The sequence below is a fragment of the Salvelinus fontinalis genome, chromosome 26 (assembly GCF_029448725.1).
Source record: "Salvelinus fontinalis isolate EN_2023a chromosome 26, ASM2944872v1, whole genome shotgun sequence".
NCBI classification, from domain to species: Eukaryota; Metazoa; Chordata; class Actinopteri; order Salmoniformes; family Salmonidae; genus Salvelinus; species Salvelinus fontinalis.
Window position 1 is genome coordinate 35,778,318 of NC_074690.1, and position 26,402 is coordinate 35,804,719.

General features: G+C 41.9%; 1 protein-coding gene and 1 long non-coding RNA gene across 4 annotated transcripts in view; one reads left to right on the forward strand and one right to left on the reverse strand.

Annotated features, from left to right (window-relative positions):
• Positions 1 to 7,345: 7,345 nt before the first annotated feature.
• On the reverse strand, positions 7,346 to 12,357 carry LOC129824191 (uncharacterized). The gene is made up of 2 exons (XR_008754725.1): positions 9,431 to 12,357; positions 7,346 to 7,685 (listed from the first exon to the last, which is right to left on the reverse strand). It is a non-coding gene; the product is annotated as an uncharacterized LOC129824191 (long non-coding RNA).
• Positions 12,358 to 12,522: 165 nt separating this feature from the next.
• LOC129824189 (CDK5 and ABL1 enzyme substrate 1-like) overlaps positions 12,523 to 26,402 on the forward strand; it is a 31,887-nt gene continuing 18,007 nt past the window's right edge. The window contains exons 1-4 of one of the 3 annotated variants that reach the window (XM_055883637.1): positions 12,523 to 13,231; positions 22,649 to 22,720; positions 23,087 to 23,179; positions 24,510 to 24,587. In XM_055883637.1, the coding sequence (XP_055739612.1) occupies positions 12,669 to 13,231; positions 22,649 to 22,720; positions 23,087 to 23,179; positions 24,510 to 24,587 (806 nt within the window). In that variant the 5' untranslated portion in view covers positions 12,523 to 12,668. Of the gene's footprint in view, positions 13,232 to 22,130; positions 22,369 to 22,648; positions 22,721 to 23,086; positions 23,180 to 24,509; positions 24,588 to 26,402 lie in introns of those variants that run through there. The other 2 variants (XM_055883639.1, XM_055883638.1) reach the window with 2 other exon arrangements.

Below are 26,402 nucleotides of genomic sequence, written 5' to 3' on the forward strand. Positions count from 1 at the left end.
CCCATTACATTATTGTAGCCGCTCACACAGTGGAAGTGCTGCTCTCCCTCCTCACACTCTCCCTCTTATCTTAATCCTTCATCAACACAACCACTAATCTGAACACGGGCTAATTTTGATATATCTTTTTTTGTCTCCTCAGGACATAAGACTCTCACACCCTGGGTGAGGAATAACATATCAAAGCTTTAAAAGGCCATTTAAACGACTTATCTTATTTCTCATGTTACAGAAAGGGTTTCGTTGCTATGGCTGTTAGGGATTTACAAAATGTTCTGCAGTCATGATGGGCTGTGTTTTTCCATGCTCATGCCACGGTGAAGTGTTAAAGATGAAGGTCTTGTTGGGTTTTTCCATGTGGCTGCTGACCTAGGGTGCAGCGTTCTGGAAGTGTGTGTGTGTGTGTTCTAGGCATGCATACAAAGTGTGTCCTTCTCCAAGCAAGCCCAACTAAGGCAAGCGACAATAACACCCCCTGATACTAGCTTGACAGGCATTTTAATTGCCATACCCTGCATTAGCTCAAAATATTACTGGTTGAAAAACAAAAAGATACAAACTTTCCCAGCACTAGTATTAACAAAAAACCTCAACAGTCCTGACTCAATACTGGAGAAAGTATCTGACGTTGATTCATGCCAAGTAAGATAATGGATTTAAAAAATAAAATAAACAATTGCATCGTTTAAGATATTTCACCCTCACCCCTTTCCTGGCTCATCTCTTTTTAATTTCTCATCCTCCTCTTTTTTATTACCCCCATTATTACCATCATACTACAATATCCCTCCATTCCCATCTTGTTGCTGTAAACTAGTCAGGTTCAAAGTTATTGGCACCCTTGACAAAGGTGAGCAAAAAAGACTGTATAAAATAAATAATTCAAATACTGAGCTAAATTATATTATGTTATACTAATACAATTGCTCAGAGAAAGAGATTGTTGTTTAACAAGTAATAAAACTAATTGTCAAAAAGATACATTATTGGCAGCCCTGTTTCTGCACCCTCAACTTGCGAGGATAACAGCACTGAGCCTTTTTCTAAAATGTTTTATGAGATTGTAGAACCAATTGGAAGGGATCTTAGACCATTCCTCCATACAGAATCTTTCCAGATCCTTGATATCCTTTGTCTGTGCTTATGGACTGCCTTCTTCAATTCAAACCACAGGTTTACAATGGGGTTCAAGTCAGGAGACTGAGATGGTCAATGCAAAATGTAGGATTATGGATTTTGATGTGTGCTTCGGGTTATTGTCTTGCTGGAAGATCCACTTGCGGACAAGTTTCAGCCTCCTGGCTGAGGCAACCATGTTTTTGGTTAAAAGGTCCTGGTACATGGTAGAGTTCATGATGCCCTTGACCTCAACAAGGACCCCAGAACCAGTGGAAACAAAACCGCACCATAATAAAAAAAAATCCCCCACCATATTTTACAGTAGGTATTAGGTTGTTTTCTGCATATGCATCCTTCTTTTGAGGCCAAACCCACCAGTGGTGTACATGGCCAAAGAGCTCTATTTTCGTGTCATCTGACCATAACACCGGTTCCAATCCAAGTGTCAACGACGTTTAGCAACCTTCAGGCATTTACATGTTTTTGTTGCACTCAATTAAGTAATTTTTTTCTGGCAACCCTTCCAAAGAGCCTATTGGCATGGAGGTGGCGTCTATTTGTAGATTTTGAGACATGGTGACCCGAAGATGCGACCACGTACTGTAATTCTCCAAATTCAGCCCTTGGATTTTTGTTTGCCTCCCAAACCATCTTCCTCACTGTCCATGGGGACAAGAAACACTTGCATCCAATACCAGGCATGTTTACCACTGTTCCAGTGTTGCCTTAATAGTTGTAGGTGGTATATTTCATTATTTTGCCATTTTTTGCACCTATTACCTGATTTATGAAGGTCAACAACCATTTATCTTTTTACGTTTGTGAGCTCTTCGCCTTTTCTATGGTGACCAATGACAACGACGGATTTTACATGCGTGTTCCTCATTTTTACACCCCAGTCAAACAGGAAGCCATGGAAGGCTACAATACAGTTCCTTGAGCTGAGATTAACTTAAAGTAGAATGTTAATGCAGATTTTATTTTGTTTGATTTTATTTCGAAGAATCTTTAGGTGTGCCAATAATTATGACACCAGCATATTTTTGAGGGGAAAAACATATTACTTGTTAAACAAAATATATTTCTCTGAGCAATTGTATTAGTATAGAATATCATTTACTCATTTGCTTGAGCACACAATATAGTTCAGTATTTGAATAATTTATTTTATAGTCATTTTTGCTCATCTTTATCAAGGGTGCCAATCATTTTGGACAAGGCTGTATTGTCTGCACCTCATAACCCTTCAGGAGTAGTGCTGGTAATAATTTATGGTGCTCTAACACTTGGCATGTTTTTCCTTAATCAACTCTAAAGTAATAGCAGAGTCATGTGCATTGCGGCTCACAATGAGGTGCCAAAGCACTTCATCTGTAGGAAGCTTCACACAAACACAGGAAGTCCAGTGTTTCACGGCAACGGAGGGGGTAGTAGGAGTCGGAGCCATAGCCCACGTCTCTCTCTCTCTCTCTCTCTTTCCCAGCTGATGGGCAGCTCAGATTAATGGTAGGTGGCTAAAGGACCTGCAGTTCAGAGACAGAATCTAACCTAAGGCATCTGAGCCTAAGATCTGCAGTGCACACTGGTTTCATTTTACATCATTGTATGGCATTGCACAGTAGTGTTCTGCTACTGGGGTTAGGAAGTAATAAAACAAATGGGCAGCATGGGCTTGGATCAGTGTCAAGAGTTACTCAAAATCAGCACACAATTACAGAAGTTACTATAGCTAGGGCCAGGAGTTTTCCTGACCATTTGACCTTACCAGAAAGTGAAAAACTCCTGGCCCCAATTATAGGTATTCATCATTAAATGTCATCCCCTAATATTCCTCTGCAACTATTGTTCAATAGTCAGTCTAAAACTCCATTGGGATGTGTATTAGTAGGACAGTGTGGTTGACTCACCAGAGATCAGAGTAATATCAATCACCCCAATGCTTTTGACTGCTTGTCTTCTCGGGAAAGAATGTTCAACTTGACACTACTAGCAGCCCTCATCTACTCCTCAATTGCAGGAGTTGGTTAGGATTCTTTCAGCAAGAATCCGACATGGGAGCCTGTGTGGGTTTAAAATGAACACAGTGAGATTAGAAGAGCCACAGGGACATCCAGTGGTGAGTAGAGGCCTTTTCATCATAAACTGTCTAAATAACACAGCTTCCTGGATGGCGTTTTAGGGAACTATCTTTCATAAATGAAAGGCAAAAACGCTAATGCCACGCAGGGGGGGTTCCTACTACACATTGGTGATTGGTGAACGCAGACTCAGTGAAATTAGCACTATTTTGTGTTGGTGTATAACTGCAGTATTGTGATTTAGTCTAAAAATGTCCTAACCTGACTACTAAATCAGAATAAACCATGTAAAGCAGACAGATGGCGCAAATGTTGAAGAAATACAGAATTGCATACTTTGGAAATACTGCAGGTTCTATTCAAGGGGCCAGGGTTCTGGTCTAGAAGCACTGTTTCAACTGCTCCTACAGTGTTGCTTCGGTACTGCACTTTAACTGACGCCCGGCCCAAAAAGACAACTTCCATAGACGGCCACATAGAGAAGTCAGATTTGAAAACTCCTAATAAGACACTTTAGTCATCACCTTTGTGCACAAAACATCCATTGAATTATTAAAATGACGGTTGCTGAGGCCAATTTTTTCCCCGTCCTCACAGCCGAAGATATGATCATTTTATTTTCATCCAATGACTTATCCCTGTGAGCACTGAGTGCGCATGTGATGTTGGTCCATGTAAACGGATTCAACCGAATATTATGGATATACTGACAAGATGTCCCTTCACCTTAACAACGGAAGTCGTTGTCCACAAAGCGGCACGACGGGCTGTCTTGCTCCCACCTATCCTTTCTCTGGATTGGTGAATACATCTCATTATTGTAGTAATTTTTTAATATTCGATAAAGGTTGTTGACGTCAACCGCCTGTATTCAATGGAGAGAGATGCGATGCTTACTAGCCTAATGTCATGAATGTGCATAGCCATCTCGAGACAACTCCGATATTGTGTTTTTTCTAAAAGTTGCCGGGATGTCACGGGTCCTATCAGTACACTCGTAACAACTTTTAAGCATTACGACACTATTCGATCAAATAAACCTCTCTCATTGACCTTCATACAACAACTCCTTGCTAGGTGGGCGAAGCAATGACACAACCCCGATATACCCAGAGAATGATAGAGGCCTCTAGTGGCCAAGAGTCTGTTATAGCAGGGGCAGCGCCATTGAAGGCTTCCACCATTTTAAAGTAGTCAACTGGGTTGAGATTCCTACGGGTTGTAGCCTCAATGGCTCTGCCCATATTGTCGCAGAAGCTATGGCACAGATATAAAGATCAGTCCTCTATCTTTCTCTATGTTTATACCGCAGCGGTTCCATTGCTCAAAAAAATGCGCAGCCCACTTATTTTCAATATCAAGGTCTGTTGTTTTATAGATTCAATGTAGGTATTTTAGAGACTTCCATGCAGTAAATGTTCAATATTAATGATTTGGAGTCTTGGTAGCCTAGGGGATTAGGGTAGAGTGTATAGGTTATTTAACCAATTACTTCCACAATATGACACCAAAGCACACTATAGTTTCCCCCAAAAATAGTTTTCAGTGAAACATTCCCGTCTTTGCCTGCAAGTTTTTGTATCTTTGCGTATGTTACCCTGCCCTTTGCTTTCGCCAAATATTTTTTTATAACTAACCCAAGACAGACCACAGCCTGTCATTTCCAATGGGAGCAAATTAATCATAGTGGGCAGAACAAGAAAAGAGGTGGACCGAGCCAAGCACCAGCTATCGAGAGCCCGATGGGGCATTCTAGCCTGAATTTCCGTTAGGGAATGCCTCAACTCCGTGACGTGCATATGTGCAACGACTCAATACGCCCTATGCTTTCCTTCTTAACAAAACAATTTTTAAAAACTTTGGCAAAGGGTAAAGTCTACAAAATGTTGTCCACTCTGTTCGCAACAGATTCTAGTTTTGGAAACATAAAACTGTATTGAGATCAAATGTTTAAATCGATGAGAAAATTTGCAGAACGTTAACCTAACGCCATGTAGGTTTGTTACGTTCCCCAGTTTCTGTGTTCTGTTTTGTATTTTAGTGTGTGTGTTTCAGGAGATGGCTTCCTGAAGTACTCCCCAACCAGCTGATTGGTCAACACCAGGCTAATTGGTGATTGGAGCTGACCCCGCCCCCTCGTCAAGAAGCAGCTGACTCTAATCACCATTGCCACCTAAAGATAAAAGCCAGTGTTCTGCCCAAGAGAGAGAGAGGAGATGAGATTTGGAGTAGAGATTTGGAGTTTGAGAGAGAAAAATTAGATTGTGATATAGTGTGGGTTGTGTATCAGAAAGTGTGGTATGTACTGTTGTTGTTGGTAGCAGTTTTTCTATGTCCTGTGTTTGTGAAATCATTAATAATTACTCGGTTTCATTTGTTCCCAGGGGGGAAGGAGAAGGCACTTTGGGAGTGCTTAGGCAAGAGGCCCGTGGGCATACATATACCCGTAGTATATTTACTGTCTAGGCACACTAGGTAAGACCTGGGCGGACCACCCCCTGTATTTTGGTTAGGGCACCAGACGGTGCTAAGTTAGGTAAGTTAAGTGGGTAGGCAGGTTAGATAGGAGAGGGGGAACTTTGATATTTACTTTCTTTGCTTTGGTTCCGTCCAGCCCCTTTTCCCCATATTACCGTGTAAGAAAATAAATTCTAGTAAACGGTAAATTCTGCTTTTGTGTCATCCTTACTCGCACCTACAGTCCATACCTCTTGCACTTCAGAGAGTTGAGTTGTAGCAGGGAGTTGCGTTCCCTCTTCTCAGAGGCGTGCGTAACAAGGTTAAATAGGCTACCCTGCGCCCAGGTAACTTGCTAGCAACTGGTTTGTTACAGTATAAAGTAGCTTAATTGATCATTCCAGAAGTTAGATGTGTTGATTGTATCCCCTGAACTATTATCTTCAGCACCTAAACGTCACCTATGTTAGCTAGCTAACAGTTGATTTTATTAACAAAAAATCAATACAGAAAGTACATGAGGGAACACAAGTATATATAGATTATATACAATAGACAATCGAGCTAGGGGGTACAATATCACATTACAATTACACAAGGACCATAAGGGACATACATACACTTACAATTCTAACAGCTGTTTTGTTAGTAGAGTATTTAACTGTCTTAAAATACAGTTCAATTTCTTTTTGTAGGGTAAGAAAATGTGTTTTTTTGTTTGTAAATTTACATTTGTGTATATGAAATTTGGCCAAAAGAATGAAATGAATTATATAAAAATGTTTCAGCTTATTTCTATCGTATGTAGCTAGCTAACAGGTTAAGAAGCTAAGTGATTCACACATATGACCGAAGATACAACAATGAGACAGAGATTTCACTGGATGTATAAATGTGAAGCATCCGGTTGGTGTTTCCACTCACTACCAAATATGATGGTGAGAGGAAACCCAATGACCGGCAGTGGGAGAAGACGGAGCGAGATGGATTTCAGCCGAAGTTCTGCTAAATTTATTATCAATGAAACATTTGTTCTCAATACAGTTTTCTGTTTCCAAAACTAAAATATGTTACGAACAGAGTGGACTAAGTTTTGTAGACTTTACCCTTTGCCAAAGTTTCAAAACATTTCTTTGTTTAGGAGTGCAAGGGCGAACTGAGTTAAGGCACACACACAATTCACAAAGTAGTAGATATATTTCCCTAACAGAAATATGCAAATACATGCTAGAACACGCCAATAGGCACTCGCTAGTTTGTGCTTGACTCTGCTCACCTCCTTGCTTATTCTGACCATTATGATTAATTTGCTCCCGTTTGAAACAACAGGCTGTCGTCTATTTTGGATTAGTTATACAAATATTTGATATGACTGGTACTTTTATTAGATAGCTGCAGTGCAACATAAGAAAAAACAACTTTTCTAAACACATCAATCCATGCTTATATGGCCAGTAACAATAGATCCAAATGTGTATTTGTCAAATATGAATAGACAGAATAGATGGACATAACCTTGGCCTTAACATTTTTTGAGCTAGTCCTTGGGGAGACAGTTGACGAAGCTGTTACTTGACTCAATACTGTTAAAGCTGCATTATTGTGTATAGAGTTTTTCCTTGTTAATGTCAACTGGAAAATCAGAAGCATAAAGCAGATAAGTGTTAGTTAATTGTCATGTCCATCCACAATTAACCATCAATTATTTTATTAAGGATATACCCCTTATTGTACATTTAGACATTTTCCTACAGGCAAGATTTATTGTCCTTAGATGAATCACTGGTGTTCAAGAAACAAATTGAAATTTCCACAAAAAGTGTTCAACTAGTTTTCCTTGATAATGGTTTCCAACATATGATTGGCAGAACTTCACTAAAGAGCAAGAACATTTCTGTATTGTAATTGTATAAGTCTGCCCTACTCTTTCTCATCGGTACAGTTAGAAATATTAGCAGTATTGTTGGGAACGAAGTGATATTCCACCATGGCTTCTCTCAGCTATGGAGACAGGTCATCAGCCAGAACCACCTGTGGAATAAATTAGCACAATTATGCAAAAAGGTTAACATGAATGAAAACCTAACACAAATTCTTAATGTACAACTAATGATAAGTGCACTCGTTACAATTTTTAAAAATGTGCATTATTGTTCACGATAACTGTATGCTCCAGGATAATGCATGTTGTCACAACAACCATTAATTCACTCAATTTACCCAAGTATGGTCTTATTATACACTGCTCAAAAAAATAAAGGGAACACTTAAACAACACAATGTAACTCCAAGTCAATCACACTTCTGTGAAATCAAACTGTCCACTTAGGAAGCAACACTGATTGACAATACATTTCACATGCTGTTGTGCAAATGGAATAGACAAAAGGTGGAAATTATAGGCAATTAGCAAGACACCCCCCAAAACAGGAGTGATTCTGCAGGTGGTGACCACAGACCACTTCTCAGTTCCTATGCTTCCTGGCTGATGCTTCCTGGCTGATGTTTTGGTCACTTTTGAATGCTGGCGGTGCTCTCACTCTAGTGGTAGCATGAGACGGAGTCTACAACCCACACAAGTGGCTCAGGTAGTGCAGTTCATCCAGGATGGCACATCAATGCGAACTGTGGCAAAAAGGTTTGCTGTGTCTGTCAGCGTAGTGTCCAGAGCATGCAGGCGCTACCAGGAGACAGGCCAGTACATCAGGAGACGTGGAGGAGGCCGTAGGAGGGCAACAACCCAGCAGCAGGACCGGTACCTCCGCCTTAGTGCAAGGAGGTGCACTGCCAGAGCCCTGCAAAATGACCTCCAGCAGGCTACAAATGTGCATGTGTCAGCATATGGTCTCACAAGGGGTCTGAGGATCTCATCTCGGTACCTAATGGCAGTCAGGCTACCTCTGGCGAGCCCATGGAGGGCTGTGCGGCCCCACAAAGAAATGCCACCCCACACCATGACTGACCCATCGCCAAACCGGTCATGCTGGAGGATGTTGCAGGCAGCAGAACGTTCTCCACGGCGTCTCCAGACTCTGTCACGTCTGTCACATGTGCTCATGTGCTCAGTGTGAACCTGCTTTCATCTGTGAAGAGCACAGGGCGCCAGTGGCGAATTTGCCAATCTTGGTGTTCTCTGGCAAATGCCAAACGTCCTGCACGGTGTTGGGCTGTAAGCACAACCCCCACCTGTGGACGTCGGGCCCTCATACCACCCTCATGGAGTCTGTTTATGACCGTTTGAGCAGACATGCACATTTGTGGCCTGCTGGAGGTCATTTTGCAGGGCGCTGGCAGTGCACCTCCTTGCACAAAGGCGGAGGTAGCGGTCCTGCTGCTGGGTTGTTGCCCTCCTACGGCCTCCTCCACGTCTCCTGATGTACTGGCCTGTATTGTCAATCAGTGTTGCTTCCTAAGTGGACAGTTTGATTTCACAGAAGTGTGATTGACTTGGAGTTACATTGCGTTGTTTAAGTGTTCCCTTTATTTTTTTGAGCAGTGTAGTTCAATTAGGTGTTATACTGTAGTGTTGGCAATTGCCAAAATATACAAACAGAAAATTGACTTGCAACAAACAAAATGTAATTTACAAGAACTCACGGGTGGGGGGGGTGAAACTACAATAAGAATATAATTCCATTTAAACTCTACTGTAAACACTACCATGTCGTAGAGTAGCACTTAAATCGGAATGTTGCTGTAGGCTTCAGCTACAGGGCTAGACATAGAGGTGGTTGAGAGAGCACACAAGGGCTACGTTCCACTTGGTCAGTACACACCTGTACTGACCTCGCCTTCTGGATGGTAGCGGGGTGAACAGGCAGTGGATCGGCTGGTTGTTGTCCTTGATGATCTTTTTGGCCTCCCTGTGACCTCGGGTGCTGTAGGTGTCCTGAAGGGCAGGTAGTTTGCCCCCGGTGATGCATTGTGCAGACCGCACCACCCTCTGGAGAGCCCTGTGGTTGTGGGCGGTGCAGTTGCCGTACCAGGCGGTGATACAGCTCGACAGGATGCTCTTGTAACGGATGTGAAATGGCTAGCTAGTTAGCGGGTGCGCGCTAGTAGCATTTCAATCAGTTACGTCACTTGCTCTGAGACTTAAGTAGTGTTGCCCCTTGCTTTGCAAGGGCCGTGGCTTTTGTGGAGCGATGGGTAACGACGCTTCGTGGGTGTCAGTTGTTGTGTGCAGAGGGTCCCTGGTTCGCGCCCGTGTCGGGGCGAGGGAACGGTTTAAAGTTATACTGTTACACTCTCAATTGTGCATCTGTAAAAGTTTGTGATGGTTTTAGGTGACAAGCCACATTTCTTCAGCCTCCCGAGGTTGAAGAGGTGCTGTTGCACCTTCTTCACCACACTGTCTGTGTGGGTGGACCAGTTCAGTTTGTCCATGATGTGTACGCCGAGGAACTTAAAACTTTCCACCTTCTCCACTGCTGTCCCGTCGATGTGGATAGGGGGGTGCTCCCTCTACTTTTTCCTGAAGTCCACGATAATCTCCTTTGTTTTTTTGACGTTGAGGGAGAGGTTGTTTTCCTGACACAACACTCGGAGTGCTCTCACCTCCTCCCTACAGGCTGTCTCGTCAGTGTTGGTGATCAAGCCTACTACTGTTGTGTCGTCTGCAAACTTGATGATCGAATTGGTGGCGTGCATGGCCATACAGTCATGGGTGAACAGGGAGTACAGGAGGGGGCTGAGCACGCTCCCTTGTGGGGCCCCAGCGTTGAGGATCAGCGAAGTGGAGGTGTTGTTTCCAACCTTCACCACCTGGGGGCGGCCCGTCAGGAAGTTCAGGACCCAATTGCACAGAGTGGGGTTGACAACCAGGGCCTCAAGCTTAATGATGAGCTTGTAGAGTACTATGGTGTTGAATGCTGAGCAGTAGTCGATGAACAGCATTCTTACGTAGGTATTCCTCTTCTCCAGATGGGATAGGGCAGTGTGATGGTGAATGCATCGTCTGTGGACCTATTGGGGCGGTATGCAAATTGAAATGGGTCTAGGGTGACAGGTAAGGTGGAGGTGATATGATCCTTAACTAGCCTCTCAAAGCACTCCAACCGCAAAGCACTACTGAGGGTAGTGCGTACGGCCCAGTATATCACTGGGGCCAGGCTTCCTGCCATCCAGGACCTCTATACCAGGAGGTGTCAGAGGAAGGCCCTAAAAATTGTCTCCCGTCACCCTAGTCATAGACTGTTTACTTTACTGTACAGCAAGCGGTACCGGAGCACCAAGTATAGGTCCAAGAGGCTCCTAAATAGCTTCTACCCCCAAGTCATAAGACTCCTGAACAGATGCAAAACATAATTGTCTATAGTACAATCACACTCTGATGACAAGCTTTCAGGTAGTAGTGCCATAGCTCTGGAGAGCCCAAAGCCATACAGCACTGGAGTCATGAGAAGGGCTAGCCTTGATCATGACTCAATTCCAAAACATTACACATAAAAGTCATTGGACAAAGACGTCTTGTGTAGAGGGGGGGGGGGGGGGTTGTTAAGAGCCGCAACACTCGGTTTGAATACTAACACGCATTGCTTGTGGTACAGTTTTGGAAGCATTAGGACCTTATCTTTCATATTGGCAATAGATTTTTTTTAAATTAACTAAAGGTTAAATTGATACACACTTTTCTAGGGTTAGGGTTTCCACGCTGCCATATTTCCATGTTACAGCGCTTGTTTACTGAAAACAGACAGTAGACAGAGTGCTACCTGTGCTAATTAACTATCTGTGTCTCCAAACACCTGTGTGTAAACAAAGACAGACGTTACAAACACGTTGTCACTTAAAACAACTGTTTAAACCGGTAAAAGCAGTGTACACCAGAGGAGGCTGGTGGGAGAAACAATAGGAGGATGGGCTCATTGTAACGAAGGGAATTATGTTTGACTCGATTCCATTCCAGCCATTAGAATAAGCCCTTCCTCCTATAGTTCCTCCTCTAAGTGTGTATTTTGTATTTGTGAAATTATTTTTTATGTAATATGAAAGTAGAGGGATTTATGTTTATAGAACCGTACCACAATTGAGAATCGACTCATGTTTAGATGGAGTATTTGGCTGTTTTGGCTTCCAGAGCCAATTCGCCCTTTAAACAGAAAAAGTCATTGGAATAGTAGGAATGAATGGTAGGCTCCTTTAGCCCATTATTATGCTAGAAAGGGTTAATAGTGCCCTTGTTCTCGAATAGCCACATACTGTACCTCTAGAGTAACTTCAGAGTAAGTTCAGGGCATCATATCTTGCTTGCTACCGGTGATATAAATTATATAACCATGCTAACTTAGCTACCTAAAAAATACATTTACCTAGGATGTTTCGCGATGTCCTTCTTGTCGTACATTTTACGCTAGCTAGCTAGCTAGTAGCCACTGAGACCTTTTTATCTGAAATGGAAAAGTTAAATACGTTTAAAAAAGTGAAAACAAATCAAGGATGACCTGTCATTCCAAAACCAGTTGACCAATAGAGACGCATCTTCTACGCCTCCCTTTAAACCCCGCCTAAATGGCTAAAACAAAGGGCGGTCAGGGTAACGTGCGTTTCTTCGCAATCATTGAAAATGTTTAAATGAAAACCATTTTTTTCTCATTCATTTACAATTTATTTGTTCTTGCCTTTCAAAATTATTTCCTTGCTATGTTATTTATTTGACCTCAACACTTGTGGGTTAATGTTTTCCTTTCAATATCATTTTTGTTTGCAATAAGAATTTTATTCACGAATTCAAAAGGGTTGCTTGATATTAAAAAGGCACACAAGTAATTCCATAGAAGAGGGGAGGAAAAAAATCTTTCATACGTATCCCTGAAAGCTTATTGGTCAATTTTTTTCTGCTGCCACAATTCACAATACTGCACACACGTGACCATCCTGTGTTTAGTCAGTGTAACGCTTGCACTTAAAAGACAAGCATTTGTCATTTACTAACTACATAAGCACTCTTTACACACTTGTAATGTAATCTTGACAAAACCGCTGCTCGCAGCTTCGTATAGCTGAAAGCGGACCATGGCGGCTGCCATGAGCAGCAACACAACCACGCTTCAGATCAAGTATTCCAGTGTCGAGCATACGCGGAAACGCATAGACCCTCGGAGGAGACAAGCCGCGCTCTCTTTTCTCAGTAACATTTCTTTGGATGGTCGACCCGTGCAAGATGATGCCGACAATCAGATCGAAGAGGATAATTCAATTGAGGCCAGAACTAGACAGAGCCTGGTTTCCACAGCAGAGCGCTCGCTGTACGCGGTTGGCAGTGGCGCTGCGGTAGCAACCCCCACCGCCGCCCAGGCGCTCGCTATTGCAAACCAGGCTCTGATTGCTAACACCCGAGCCAGTTTTGGGATTGGTTCAGCCGCTGCAGCTCCAGCATGTACATATCCGGAAGGGGATGCTTTCGGCCCTTCGATTTTCAGTTCGCCCTTCTCTGTAGTACCAGCCGCGACTAGAAGCAGGCTTCAGACCTACACTCAGGGAGTCGTGCCTGCTGCCCACTCCAGGCAGGCTTCCCAGGTCTGCTGTCTGGAGGGAGGACAGATCGCCAACTCGGGACTGGAACTGCAGAGATCAAGGTAACTATAGATCTCTGCATCATGTAGCGTTAGTGTTTACATTCATTGAGGTGTGAATGAGTTTACACTGACTGTTATGTATATCAATGTTGCCTATGTTGGGTAGACTACTGGCACAGAAGCCCACACAGGCAATGTTTACACTGCACTCTCACAAATTAGGCATCATGTCGTATGCGACAATATTGCAACCCAGTAGTGTCAACACTACACTATAGGCTACAGTATTGCTACAGGTAAGTGTTATCTTGATGAAGGTCTTTTTTGAGTGAAGCCAAGAAACGTGATCCACAGATCAAGGCTAGGCTAGGTTAACGTTTATCAACAGAGATAATTTAAACAACAGAATGGGTTCGTTCTGTCACATTTTGTAGTATGGTTGCTCAAAGGTCATCATAAGTCTTAGTCAGTGTACTGCTAAAGACATGTTAAATAAAAAGAAAGCGACAGACAACAAAGAGAAAGTGCCCTCGGATTTGTGAAACTGTATCTCATCAATGAGCGATTTATACACTTGTGTGCCGAGATTCATTAACACACCAATACACATGCGGTGGCCCATTGATTCAAGGAAACGGTTAACCATTGTGCCATCATTTCGATTAGCCTGCCTTAACAGTATGATGCACGTCCTTAAACAGAATTTGTAAAACATGTTAGGGATAGCACTGAAACCATGTGAGAGATCAAACAAGTAAAGGCATGTCCAGAAAGGGGTGACTTTTTCTCCCCCATGCAGATTAAGTCCCACCATGACTACTTGACAGGCATGGAGATGAAGGCCTATATAGATCAAGCTGTGGCCTAGTTCCTTTCACAGACCTCATCACTTCAGACAAATGTTTCCTATCTTGAGGACTGGTAATCTACTTGTTACCTAACATGGCCAATTAAGTGGGGGCTAACTGACCATATAGCCTATTGGTTTGCACAGTACAGTATATAAAGCTAATGCTGCCCAGGTAGGCCTATTGTTTATTCTGGATTGTTTATTCTGGAGCTGAGGGTATGTGTATTTTCTCCCCATAATCCGTTGGATGTGTATGTCTTTCTAAAGCGGCCCAGCACCTCCCGCCTTGCCCTCTCCTATGCGATATAAACATCCTGTAACCCAACACGGATGCCTTTTATTCCATACCTTTGTTTACTCTGTAGAGTAGACCAGAGCACGGGGAAATATGAGGCTGACTCTTTCTCTTGCCACTGCAGGAGAGCTGTCAGTAACAGTTCTCTCTCCTCTCTCTCTCTGTCTCTCTCTCTCTCTCATTTATATATACTGCAGGAGAGCTGTCAGTAACAGTCTTCTCTTTCTCTCACTGTGTCAGAAAATGCTGTTAGATACACTACACTCTCAGGCCACTCCACGATGGAGACACTCCACGTCTTGCAACTGCCAGACTTCACAGGACAACGCAGTCATGAAGCCATTGTGAAGCGTTTAGTTCACCTTTTGACTTCATCGAAGTGACATTAGTCAGACTGCCCCTGAAATCTGTCATGAGCTAATGCCATATCTTAATAGTGAAAAGTACATGTAGCGTAAAACATGCCATTTGATAATGAATGTGTTATGAAGTTGTTATATTAACAAAGACCTTACAGATGATTTATGTTTTGTTAAAAAAAAAAGTTTTTAAAAGTGGAATTCATGTGTTTTTATCAACCCCAACAGTATTTTACACAAAGTTTAATTCATTAGCTTACTGCAATATATTTTTCTTGAAGGTGTTATGATGACTACAGTTTGCGTAGGGGGCTTCTCATTGCATTAGTTAGCCATGTAGAGAGCCTGAGTTACAGTACCATGATTTATTAGCTAAACCCCCACAGGTTATGGAATGTGGTCAGTCAGAGAAGGAAGCCCATGTAAACTGAATTATAAGCTAACTAGGGCGACCTGTTGATAGACCCTGGACACATTTTCCACAGGCATATCATAGATGGGAGTCCCACAGTGGCTGGTTTGTTTTCTCAGGGTAGCAGCTTGGTGGAAACGTGGCCAGGTTCAGAGAACCCTGGCTGGGAAAGGCAAGGCAGGATGCCCAGGCTTTCAGAGACGCTGCCCGGCCAGGCTCTCCTTTCTCTCGTTTTCTATCCTCTACTTCCTCTCCCAAGGGCACCAGACTAGACATTCTTTCTCTTTCATCTCTCTATCTCTCTCTCTCTCTAGATAATAAACAAAAGTGGAAAAATAATAATAACCAAGTTACTGGCCCAACACTCTTAACCTCTAGGCTACCTGCCACCCAAATGCTCACAAAAGTTTTAAATAATATAGACATTTGAAATGTTATATTACTGGCTATGTACAGTTTTGTAACAATGTGCAAATAGTTGAAGTATGAAAGGGAAAATAAATAGACCAATAAATATAGTTTGTATTTACAATGTGCTTCACTGGTGGCCACAACTCCTGCTGGAGTTTATCAAAATGTGATTTGTTTTGTGGGTCTGTGTAATCTGAGGGAAATATGTCTCTCTAATAGGGTTATACATTTGCCAGGAGGTTAGGAAGTGCAGCTCAGTTTTCACCTCATCTTGTGGGCACATAGCCTGCCTTCTTTCGAGAGCCAGGTCTGCCTACGGCAGCCTCTCTCAATAGTAAGGCTATGCTCACTGAGTCTGTACTTAGTCAAAGCTTTCCTTAATTTTAGGTCAGTCAGAGTGGTCAGTTACTCTGTTTAAGGCCAAATGGCATTCCAGTTTGCTTTGTTTTTTGGTTAGTTCTTTCCAATGGCAGAGTTGCAAAGGAAAAGCCATATCAGACTGGCCAATAAAAAGAAAAGATTAAGATGGGCAAAAGAACAGACACTGGACAGAGGAACTCTGCCGAGAAGGCTAGCATCCTGGAGTCGCCTTTTCACTGTTGACGTTGAGACTGGTGTTTTTTTTTTGTGGGTACTATTTAATGAAGCTGCCAGTTGAGGACTTGTGAGGCGTCTGTTTCTCAAACTAGACACTCTAATGTACTTGTCCTCTTGCTCAGTTGTGCACCGGGGCCTCCCACTCCTCTTTCTATTCTGGTTAGAGCCAGTTTGCGCTGTTCTGTGAAGGGAGTAGTACACAGCGTTGTACGAGATCTTCAGTTTCTTGGCAATTTCTCGCATGGAAGAGCCTTCATTTCTCAGAACAAGAATAGACTGATGATTCTCTGAAGCTACTCAACTAGTCTAAAGAAGGACAGTTTTATTGCTTCTTTAATCAGGACAACAGTTTTCAGCTGTGCTAACATAATTGCAAAAGGGTTTTCTAATGATCAATTAGCCTTTTAAAATGATAAACTTGGATTAGCTAACACAACGTGCCATTGGAACACAGGAGTGACGGTTGCTGATAATGGGTCTCTGTATGCCTAAGTAGATATTCCATTAAAAATATGCTGTTTCCAGCTACAAAAGTCATTTACAACATTAACAATGTATACACTGTATTTCTGATCAATTGATGTTATTTTAATGGACAAAAAATGCTTTTTTTTTTCAAAAACAAGGACATTTCTAAGTAACCCCAAACTTTGAACGGTAGAGAGTGTGTGTGTGTGTACAAAACATTAAGAACACCTGCTCTTTCCAAGCCATAGACTGACCAAGTGAAAGCTATGATCCCTTACTGATGTCACTTGTTATATCCACTTCAATCATTGTAGATGAAGAGAAGGACACAAGTTAAATCAGGATTTTTAAGACTTGAGACATGGATTGTGTTTGTGTGCCATTCAGAGGGTGAATGGGCAAGACAAAATATTTAAGTGCCTTTGAACAGGTTATGGTAATATCTGCCAGGTGCACCAGTTTTTCTAGAACTGCAACGTTGCTGGGTTTTTCCACACTCAACAGTTTCCAGTGTGCATCAAGAATGGTCTACCACTCAAAGGACATCCAGCCAACTTGGTACAAGTGTGGGAAGCATTGGAGTCAACATGTGTTTTTTACTTGATGTTTTTTCTCTCTCTCTCTCCCCCTTCCCTCTCTCTCTCTTTTGGCCTCCAGTCCTGCTTCTGCTCCCAGCCAGCAATCCCCAGCCCCCAACCCTCAGATCATGTGCCAAAAGATACTAGACCAGAGCTCAGGGCTGCTTAAAACCATCCTCTTGTCCGGTGTGCCCTGGTTTGAATGCATGCAGATGATGGCTGGGTCTACATAGGCTGCAGTATTCTACTGCTCAACCTAGACTCATAAATTAGACTAGAATGGAAAAGGCATCGTTTAAGACACCAACTCCGTCTTGCTGCTAAAGGTGTGTCCGCCTGAGCTGTTGATCAGTTTGAACCGGTTTAAATGTAAATGTATATTTAGCGTAGTGAGCATTGTTGGCACAAAATCTATTTCATAGAAATGGTTGTTGATTGACAGTTTAATGCAGTTAATTAAATTGTGCATTGCAAAGTCTCCCCATGTTTTAAACCATTTTTCAGAAGTTCTCGTTGTGTTCAGAAGCCTACTATGGGGAGACTATGAAGCCAAGGGAAGCCATAGCAGAGAAACCACATGCGGTATAAGCCATTACAATAGTCTGGTCCTTTGCAGTTTTGTGTGATCGAGTCATATCCTTTAGGTTAGGAGGTTGATTGTTCGGTGATGTCATAGCTGGCATAATCACATGTTTATGTAAGCAGCATACTTAGGCTAGTTTTCCTCTGAAACCCTTGAGACTTGAACTGTAAGCAAAAGCTCCAAACAGCTGTAGGATATGGTTAAAAACGCCACCATAATCAAAACATTACTGGTAATGAGTCTTGAGACAAGCTAGTCAGTATGGATTACTCCTTAGTTCCAAAATGGATCTCTGAATACAAGTTCAAGTTCCACAATGCTAGTTGCACTGTTTCTCACCCTAAACGACATGCTATTTTAAGGGAATGAGGACTAAATGGATTCAGTGTTGTTTTTACTTTGTCAAGCCACTGGGAAAGGGGGATACCTAGTCAGTTGTACAACTGAATGCATTCAACTGAAATGTGTCTTCCGCATTTAACCCAACCCTTCTGAATCAGGGAGGTGCAGGGGCAACTAACCACACGGTTCTGTGTCTTGAACAATATACAGTTGGGTTTATTGGCACCTTTTTGCACACTCCCCTGGTTGGAAGAAAATAAGATCCAACAAAAGAGTCTAGATCAGAAAGTGTAACAATAACATCCATAGTTATGGACTTGCAAACAGAAGTCTTCAAAATGTCCAATACTGTAATGTTGTAGCGTTAGGTTACAGTAAGGCTTAAAGTTAGCTAGCTAGCTTATTGTCTTTGAGAAGGTCTGTTACTTATGCATTACTAGCTACTTAACCCCAACATTTCTCTCCATCGTTATAAAGCCATAGTTATTTTGTTGGTTTGACAGTCATTTCTGAAGAGGATTTATTTCATGTGATTCATTTACGTCCGCCCTCGTTTTTAAGGTCAACCCTATTACGTGAACTGAACTCTCGTTTTAATATGGTGAAGATGTCTGGCCATTTTTTCTGGTGTTTTGTGGTGTAAAACTGAGTTGGTCAAGCATAACACATCAACCCTGTTACCCATAGATAGACAGGTTAGAATTAGTTTTTTTATTAAGCATTTTTGTGAAGAATTCAATTGCGCCTCCCGGTTGCACACAACAAGCTTCCATTCCTCCTGTCACAAGGGGATTTATAGCTGATTTAAGATGAAATCTTCAACCCTGTTATGTCAACCCTGTTACTTTATTTTGCACTTAAATGTCTAATGCAAACGTTTTTTATCTCAGTAGCCAAATCATTTCTGGGTAACAATAAATGACCTTACTGTGATTGTTTTCAATTCAAATGGTCAAAAAGAAACAAATAGCTTCTCAGCAAAGAGTTTTGATAGGCCTGCCTGGGACTGGGGAGGGGAAAACGGATCATTTGCTGTTATTGGGAAAGAGGTGATGTCACCAGGCAGGCCAAAATTCCATCCCACCTAAGCAGGCTAAAATTTCAGGCATTCTTTTCAAACAGCTATTACACTAAAAGGGCATTATCATTATTTTTACAATTTCACAGTATTATTCCAACCTCAGTGTGGAAATATATATATAAAACACAGTACAATATTTGTGGGGACTGCACTGGGCCTTTAATAGGCACTTACTATAGAAATGTTTTTATTTAACCTCTTCATGGGGAGAATGTGTTCATACTCCCTGACTAAGGCCATAAGTTTTTAACATCTTGGTTCCATTGAACATGCCATACAAATAAAGGCATTTTAATTAATTATATGAGTGCCTTGATCCTCCTTTATCTTTGGTGTTTCTTATGAAGATGAACGTGTGCTCGTTTTGACAGAATGTTATAATTAGGTGAAATCAAATGTTATTTTGACCAAGTTACACTTTTCAAAAGGCACCGAATTGGTGAAACAACCTATTTTAATTCCACCCCGTCACCCGTCAGTGGAACGGGAAGGCAATGTCCATGGCAGGCTGCCAATGGCAGGCTGCGTGCATGTGAAACAATTTTTTTATTCTAGAGCACTCCTGCTCCGTAACTTAAAACGGCAAGCATAGCAGACAGGTTACATATGGATTTTGTTTTTACGTTTATTGTAAAGATTGATCATTGACCTTGCTTGAAATTATTCATTGTTCATTTGAACAGGGCTTGAAAACAACCACTTGAGGCAACAAAGACACAGACAAATAGGGTCTTTCATTGGCAGCTCTACTAACAGATGCCATTGTTGTTCTTTCAACGTTGAAGGAGGCAAGAATCATAAGTAGCCTGTGCTCTGCGTTGAAGCTTCTGAGTCTGACCAGTCCTTGTTAACATCAGACCAGTGGATTCTATTGATCCAACATCCATCCTTACCCTCAGTTTAACATCCAATAGCTGGTCACGTCAGAGTTTTGTCTGAAGTGAATGAGTGGTCTGGTCTGTGTTATTGTGTCCACAGTTTACACTGGTGTGGAAACTGTCCTTTGCCAAAAACCATGTCCTGGCTGGCCTGCTGTTGCTCATCTACAGTGGCTGGATCAAAGTCCTAGTGTCCCACTGAACTGTGGAAACTAGTTTTCATGGCAGCTGGATTTTCAGAGAGCTCAGATGTGTACCGTACGAACTGCGAAAGAAAAACCTATTCGTCGAAGGAAAACTTGTATTCTGTCCAAAAACATTAAAAAAGGAAAGGTGCCTCCGAGTTATAAGACTTTTTTTGTCCTCTACTCAAAAACCGAGATGGTGTAGTAGGCCATCTGTAATTGAGTGAACCTAATCATTTGTACCTGGAACCAGGTCATGGTCACTGCTATGTTTGTAACAGTGAGAGAGCCTGTATTTGTTCAGCTGACTGCTATTGCCTAGCTGTTCGTGTTAATATATTCTCCAGGGAGAAGGTGGAGAGACATACAGGTAACTGCCAAAATATAGGAAACACTTGAGTAAATGATGGTTACAAAGTATATTGAAAGCAAAAGCCAATTTTTTAGGCGGGAATACTTTTTGTACATCAGTGATTCTACGCCTCACTTTGCTTAAGCTGGACTCAAACCCAGGTCCAGTGATTACAAGCCAACACCTTAACCGTTAAACGATGTTAGGATTTTGAAAGTCGTGTAGTGTACGCCCGGCATTGATGATTGCGTCTCTGACCCACTCACGTTAAACAAGCGTCGGTGACAGCCGCATGCCCCGTGTAAGGCAACGACATGGGTGTTTTGTCTCCGATCTCAAAAACCTGTCTGGGACAGCTGAAGAGAGGCCTAACTCGGCGGGAAATCTGTCTCACTCCAGCAGGGGGCGTTTTTTTTTTCTCCCACCAGTAAGGATATAAGTTATATACATTTCATAATGCTTAGGTTCTTACGAGTACCGAAATAAGTAGAATGTGACGTCCCCGCAACTTTGAGAAAAAACACTTTATATCGGAGTTGTCTCGAGGTGGCTATGCATATTCATGGCATGAGGCTAGTAGCATAGCATCTCTCCATTGAATACAGGCAGTCGACGTCAACACCCCTCATCGAATATTCCAAAAAGTATTCATATAATTACATGTATCCACCATTCCAAAGAAAGGATAGGCTGGAGCTAGACAGCCTGCCATGCCGCTTTGTGTACAACGACTCCCATTGTTAGGGACGGAGAGACAAGTATCTTATCAGAATATCCATAATCAGAACATTTCCTAGGATTTCCTGCAGCAACACTAGTGGACAATGCTGGAAATACTGGTAAAAACGCCTGGCCCTATTTTCTTCCACCATGAATTTAAGTCCGTTGTTCATGAGATGGATTGTAATTCTTGTTTTGTCCTTTTATAAGTAAGGTTATGACTTACTATAGAAAAGTCCAGATTACATTTCTCGAGCTTGTATAGGCTTAATCTCACATGTTCAGTAGGCCTGGCTGCCTACTTCTTCTAAGACTGGCAGCTGATTTATATAGGGGCGGCAGGTAGCCAGCCTAGTGTTTAGAGGGCCAGTAACTGAAAGGTTGCTAGATCGAATCCCCGAGCTGACAAGGTAAAAATCTGCAGTTCTGCCCCTGAACAAGGCATTTAACCCACTGTTCCTAGGCTGTCATTGTAAATAAGAATTTGTTCTTAACTGACTTGCCTAGTTAAATAAAAATAAATACAGCAATAGCCTAATAGATGTGGCTCTGCCTGTTGAGTTATGCAACCCAAGTGTGAAAGAAAGGCCTGTCTGTGAGGAAACAGTTCTACATGAGAAAATGCTTTCAGAATCAGCCCTTGTCTTTATCCTCTCAGTTACCAACCAAACCAGTGCCTGACTCTAGATTGTTCTAGCCATTCTACATGATCTCACACAGAGGCTGCCGGTCAGAATTTCGAACACAACAGTGGTCATTGACGACGGCAGCCAGGCAGTGTTGATGTCAGTGATTACAGCTCTGCTTTGTAAGAGGCAGCACAGCACACAGCTGTGGAGGTTTTAGCAATGCCTCAAATCTGACTTGGAGCCACATGAGGTCTAGTTAGTTTAGGCTACTCATTCATTCTCCAGACCGTTAAAGAACTATGAAAATGATTGTCGTTGCTGATCACTGTTGCTTTTAGATCTTCAATGATTTGAATATTTGCGTTCAGAACAGGACCGTGTTGTCGATTTCTGCAAGGTTGTCCAATACTCATATAATGGTCTTTTATTTTTTTTAGTACATCACCACGTTGTCATGGTAAGCCCAGGACATTCATATGCATAATCATTATCAAATTAATGACCAAATTTAGCAATCATATTTCGCAAAATATCTTGCAGTGCAGAATAAAATATTAGAAATAGGCCTAATGCTTATTGTGTCCAGCTTTTCCTCCTCCATGGCCAGGTAAGAGCTGGTTAGCAGCACCGCAAGTTGCTTGTAAATTCCATACCAGCATCTTTCCTAACAACTGCTTCGTTATTTCTCTCTCCTTCTCCCTCTGCCCTCTCTTCTTCTTCTATCCTTTTCTCCACAGACGGAGGCTCATCTCTCAGCGTTCCTCCTTGGAGACACTGGAAGACATTGAGGAGAACGCCCCTCTACGCAGGTACTGTATAGCAACAACTGTCACAGACAACACGGCACGCCACCCCGAAATAAGTTTGGCTTGCTCATATTTTCCTATCATTTTAGAGCTGTACTTGACAAGTCAATAACAGCTTTAGCCGGGGAAGTATTTAGGTAGATAATGACATTGGAGGGACTGTAATTTCACTTCAGTTTGATTTGTGGAGTACTTTTATGTTCTGTGGGGTAGTGATGGTGGAAACGTCATGCTGTGGCGGTAATGTATTGGTCTGGCTCCGTCTCTCTGTTTAGAGTTGTAAAAATATATGTGGTCTTTACGGCTCAAATGGATCCCACTTAATCACATTTTGTTTTGATCAGTCTTATTTATTTGGTGTGTTTTTAGATGCAGAACCCTCTCAGGTTCACCCCGACCAAAGAGCTTCAAGAAGGTTCACTTCATCAAGAACATGAGGCACCATGATATGCGCAATGGAAGGTATGAATGAAAACGACCCCAGCCCTAATTCCATAAAAAGTTTCAATGGAAAATGGCAGGATGCCCCCCAATGAACACTCAGCAGTTTGAATGTCTATCAGGTTACCCAACTTTAACCTACATCTTGGACAAGAAATGTAGGTTATTAATGAAAGGTTAGCGTAGCGTAGAAGTACTTTATCAATTAATGTACTATTGGTTAATAACTGATCTAATTGATTGATTCATGTGTCAGACTGCTCGGCAGTTCATTGGGAGTCCGGTTAGTTTTCACTGAAATATTCTCAAATGGAGTTTAGATCTTTGTTCTGAATATTTTGTTAAAGCTCTACATTAAGGATCACACCATTGAATCACAAATTAGTCATGCAACATGTCACTCTCTCATATTTATAAACAATGCTGCGTGCATGTTGACTTAGAAATTCCAGAGCACTGAAGACATTTTAGCACACTGGTTTATTTATATACATGCACACAGTTATATGTAGCTATTGTTCAGCTTCTCTCAGTAATGAATACTATCACCTTTTTATGGCTGTTTTCTGGAATGTAAAAGGAAATGGACAGTTAAACTATTTCCATGGCACTTAATTTCGTATTATACCGATCACTCAAGTAGCTTTTTATTCTGGAATTTTTGAGCTACAAGCCTCAAGCTTCTTTTACACTTGGGTGTACCGAACCCATTTCTTTTTGATTCATTGCTTTTGAAATATCAGTCTTGACAGGTATTTGTACAGGTCTTTCTTCTGTCCCAGGAAGAAAATAGAAGTACATATATTCTGTTGTTTTTATTTACTCGTATCTAGCTTATCAGTGTGCCATATACAGTAGTAATACATTGCCACAAGTCACATTCTGCCTGTGACATTGATATTAATCAATGAGTAGGCCTCTTATTGGGATGGGAACTCCGAAGGTATAAATCAGTGACAAAGTTTATTAAGCAGTAGTTATACAAACCACTTCTTTCAGGAGTGATTCAATTTTACTGTTCTATCGTTCAATGTTTTTACCTCATGTGTAGCTGATATTCAGATATTGTAAGATGAACAAGTTTTGTATTTTTTAGTCTCTTTAGACATGGCTAGTAGCCTCATTTTTAAAATATCAATATACAAAAAATGCATAATTTTATCCCCAAACCACTGACTACACAACTCTCACACAACACATATAAAAAATAAATAAATACATGATTTCATTTAGTTTTCTAAATCTTGATTGTTTTACTGCACACTTTTTTTCTCCATCTTAACCTGTAGATCTGAGTGTCTTTTTCAGAGTTAATTTCTAATTAGCATATTTATTATTTTTGTTTTTATAGGATAGTCCTAATCAGTGGCAGAAGATCCCTTTATAGTGTATTTTCTGTCCTGCCCTATCGAGATTGTAGCCAAGCAGGGTATGTATCCTACAGCATGCCATCCTTCTAACTTTGTTCCTTCGTTCCCTGCTTTCCCTCCATTCTCTCATGGTTCATTCCACCAATTCGGTGCCTTTTGAGAAGCTACATGGTTCTCGCCACTGAATATAGGGGATAACACACTTAAGATCACGTAACGCTTTTAAAACAATTACCTGCACTCCAGATCGCCAAATCAGCCAATAGATTGTATGGGCTTACTTGTCTAGAACACATCCATCCGGCCTCCTGAGTGGCGCAGTGGTCCAAGTGCTAGCTGTGCCACTAGAGATCCTGGTTCGAGTCCAGGCTCTGTTGTAGTCGTCCGCGACCGGGAGACCCATCGGGCAGCTCACAATTGGCCCAGCGTTGTCCGAAGAAGGGTTAGGGGAGGGTATGGCCAGCAGGGATGTTCTTGTCCCATCTCACTCTAGCGACTCCCGGGCTGGGCGCAGTGCACGCTGACACGGTCGCTAGGTGTACGGTGTTTCCTCCGACACATTGGTGCGGTTGGCTTCCGGGTTAAGCGGGCATTGTGTCAAGAAGCAGTGCGGCTCGGCAGGGTTGTGTTTCGGAGGACGCGCGGCTCTCGACCTTCGCCTCTCCCGAGTCCGTACGGAAGTAGCAGCGATGGGACAAGACTGTAACTACCAATTGGATACCATGAAAAAGGGGTAAAAAAAACGACAACAAAAACACATCAATCCGTTTACTGTATATCTTCATGACAAAGTATGTATTTCGCTTAGATGTGCTTAATATAAGCCATGTACAATTTTTTTTAAACTCAGTTTCTCCTTCAAATCTCGCAATGAAAGGGAAAACCTAGTCAGTTGCACAACTGAAATGTGTCTTCCACATTTAACCCAAACTCTCTGAAACAAAGAGAATCATGACATGGACGTAACCGACGTCCATGTCATCGGCACCCTGAGAGCAGTTGTGTATGGGGATTAACTGCCTTGCTCAAGGGCGGATCAGCTCGGGATCACCTGCTCGGGATTCGAACCAGCCACCTTCCGATTACTGGCGCAACGCTCTTAACCACTAGGCTACCTAAACACTGTGTGTCTGTGGGGGAAAGGGCCGTTGTCGCCAAAGCAATGTACACTGCACTCACCTTGGCGGAGACCAACTGCAAGTTGAACTCGGTGAGATGGATTCCTAAATTGTTCAGGTGATTTTTACAGACACTTAACTTGCTGATCTTGACTTTGGAATTATTGTGTGTAGCTATGTTTGCTAGCTAGCTAGCCAGCCAGCCCAGAGAGAGAACATTGCATTATGGGTATTGTAGTCAATTTTGCGCTGCAACAGATTTCCACACCGATTTTCGCATGTTGTTACCAACCTTGTTATGACAACAAATCACTTTTTTCATATAAAATTATCAGATTTATTGAATTTTCCATGGGGCTTATTTTAAACGGCACATTTAATATAACAGGCTTTTAATTCTAATTTGGTGCACAATTCCTACTTAAAATAAAAGGCACTCTTTTTGTGGAACGATTCTAATCCCTTTTGTTTCTGCGGATATAATCTCCTATAACTGGTACTTTATTACATTGGGAGGGTTGAACATTGTTAGATTGAACAATTTCCTGGACGTTTTGGTAGATATTTTTTTAACAACAAAAAAGCTGAGAGATGAACAAGTAATTAATCGCACCCATTTTCAAGGGAAAATCCACTCAAATTATGCATTTTGCATCATCATTAATAATATCATGATTAATATCTAATATCTTGAAAACCTTGAACTGCTGACATGCAATACATTTTGGGACTGTATCAACAGTGGAGTAATGAAAA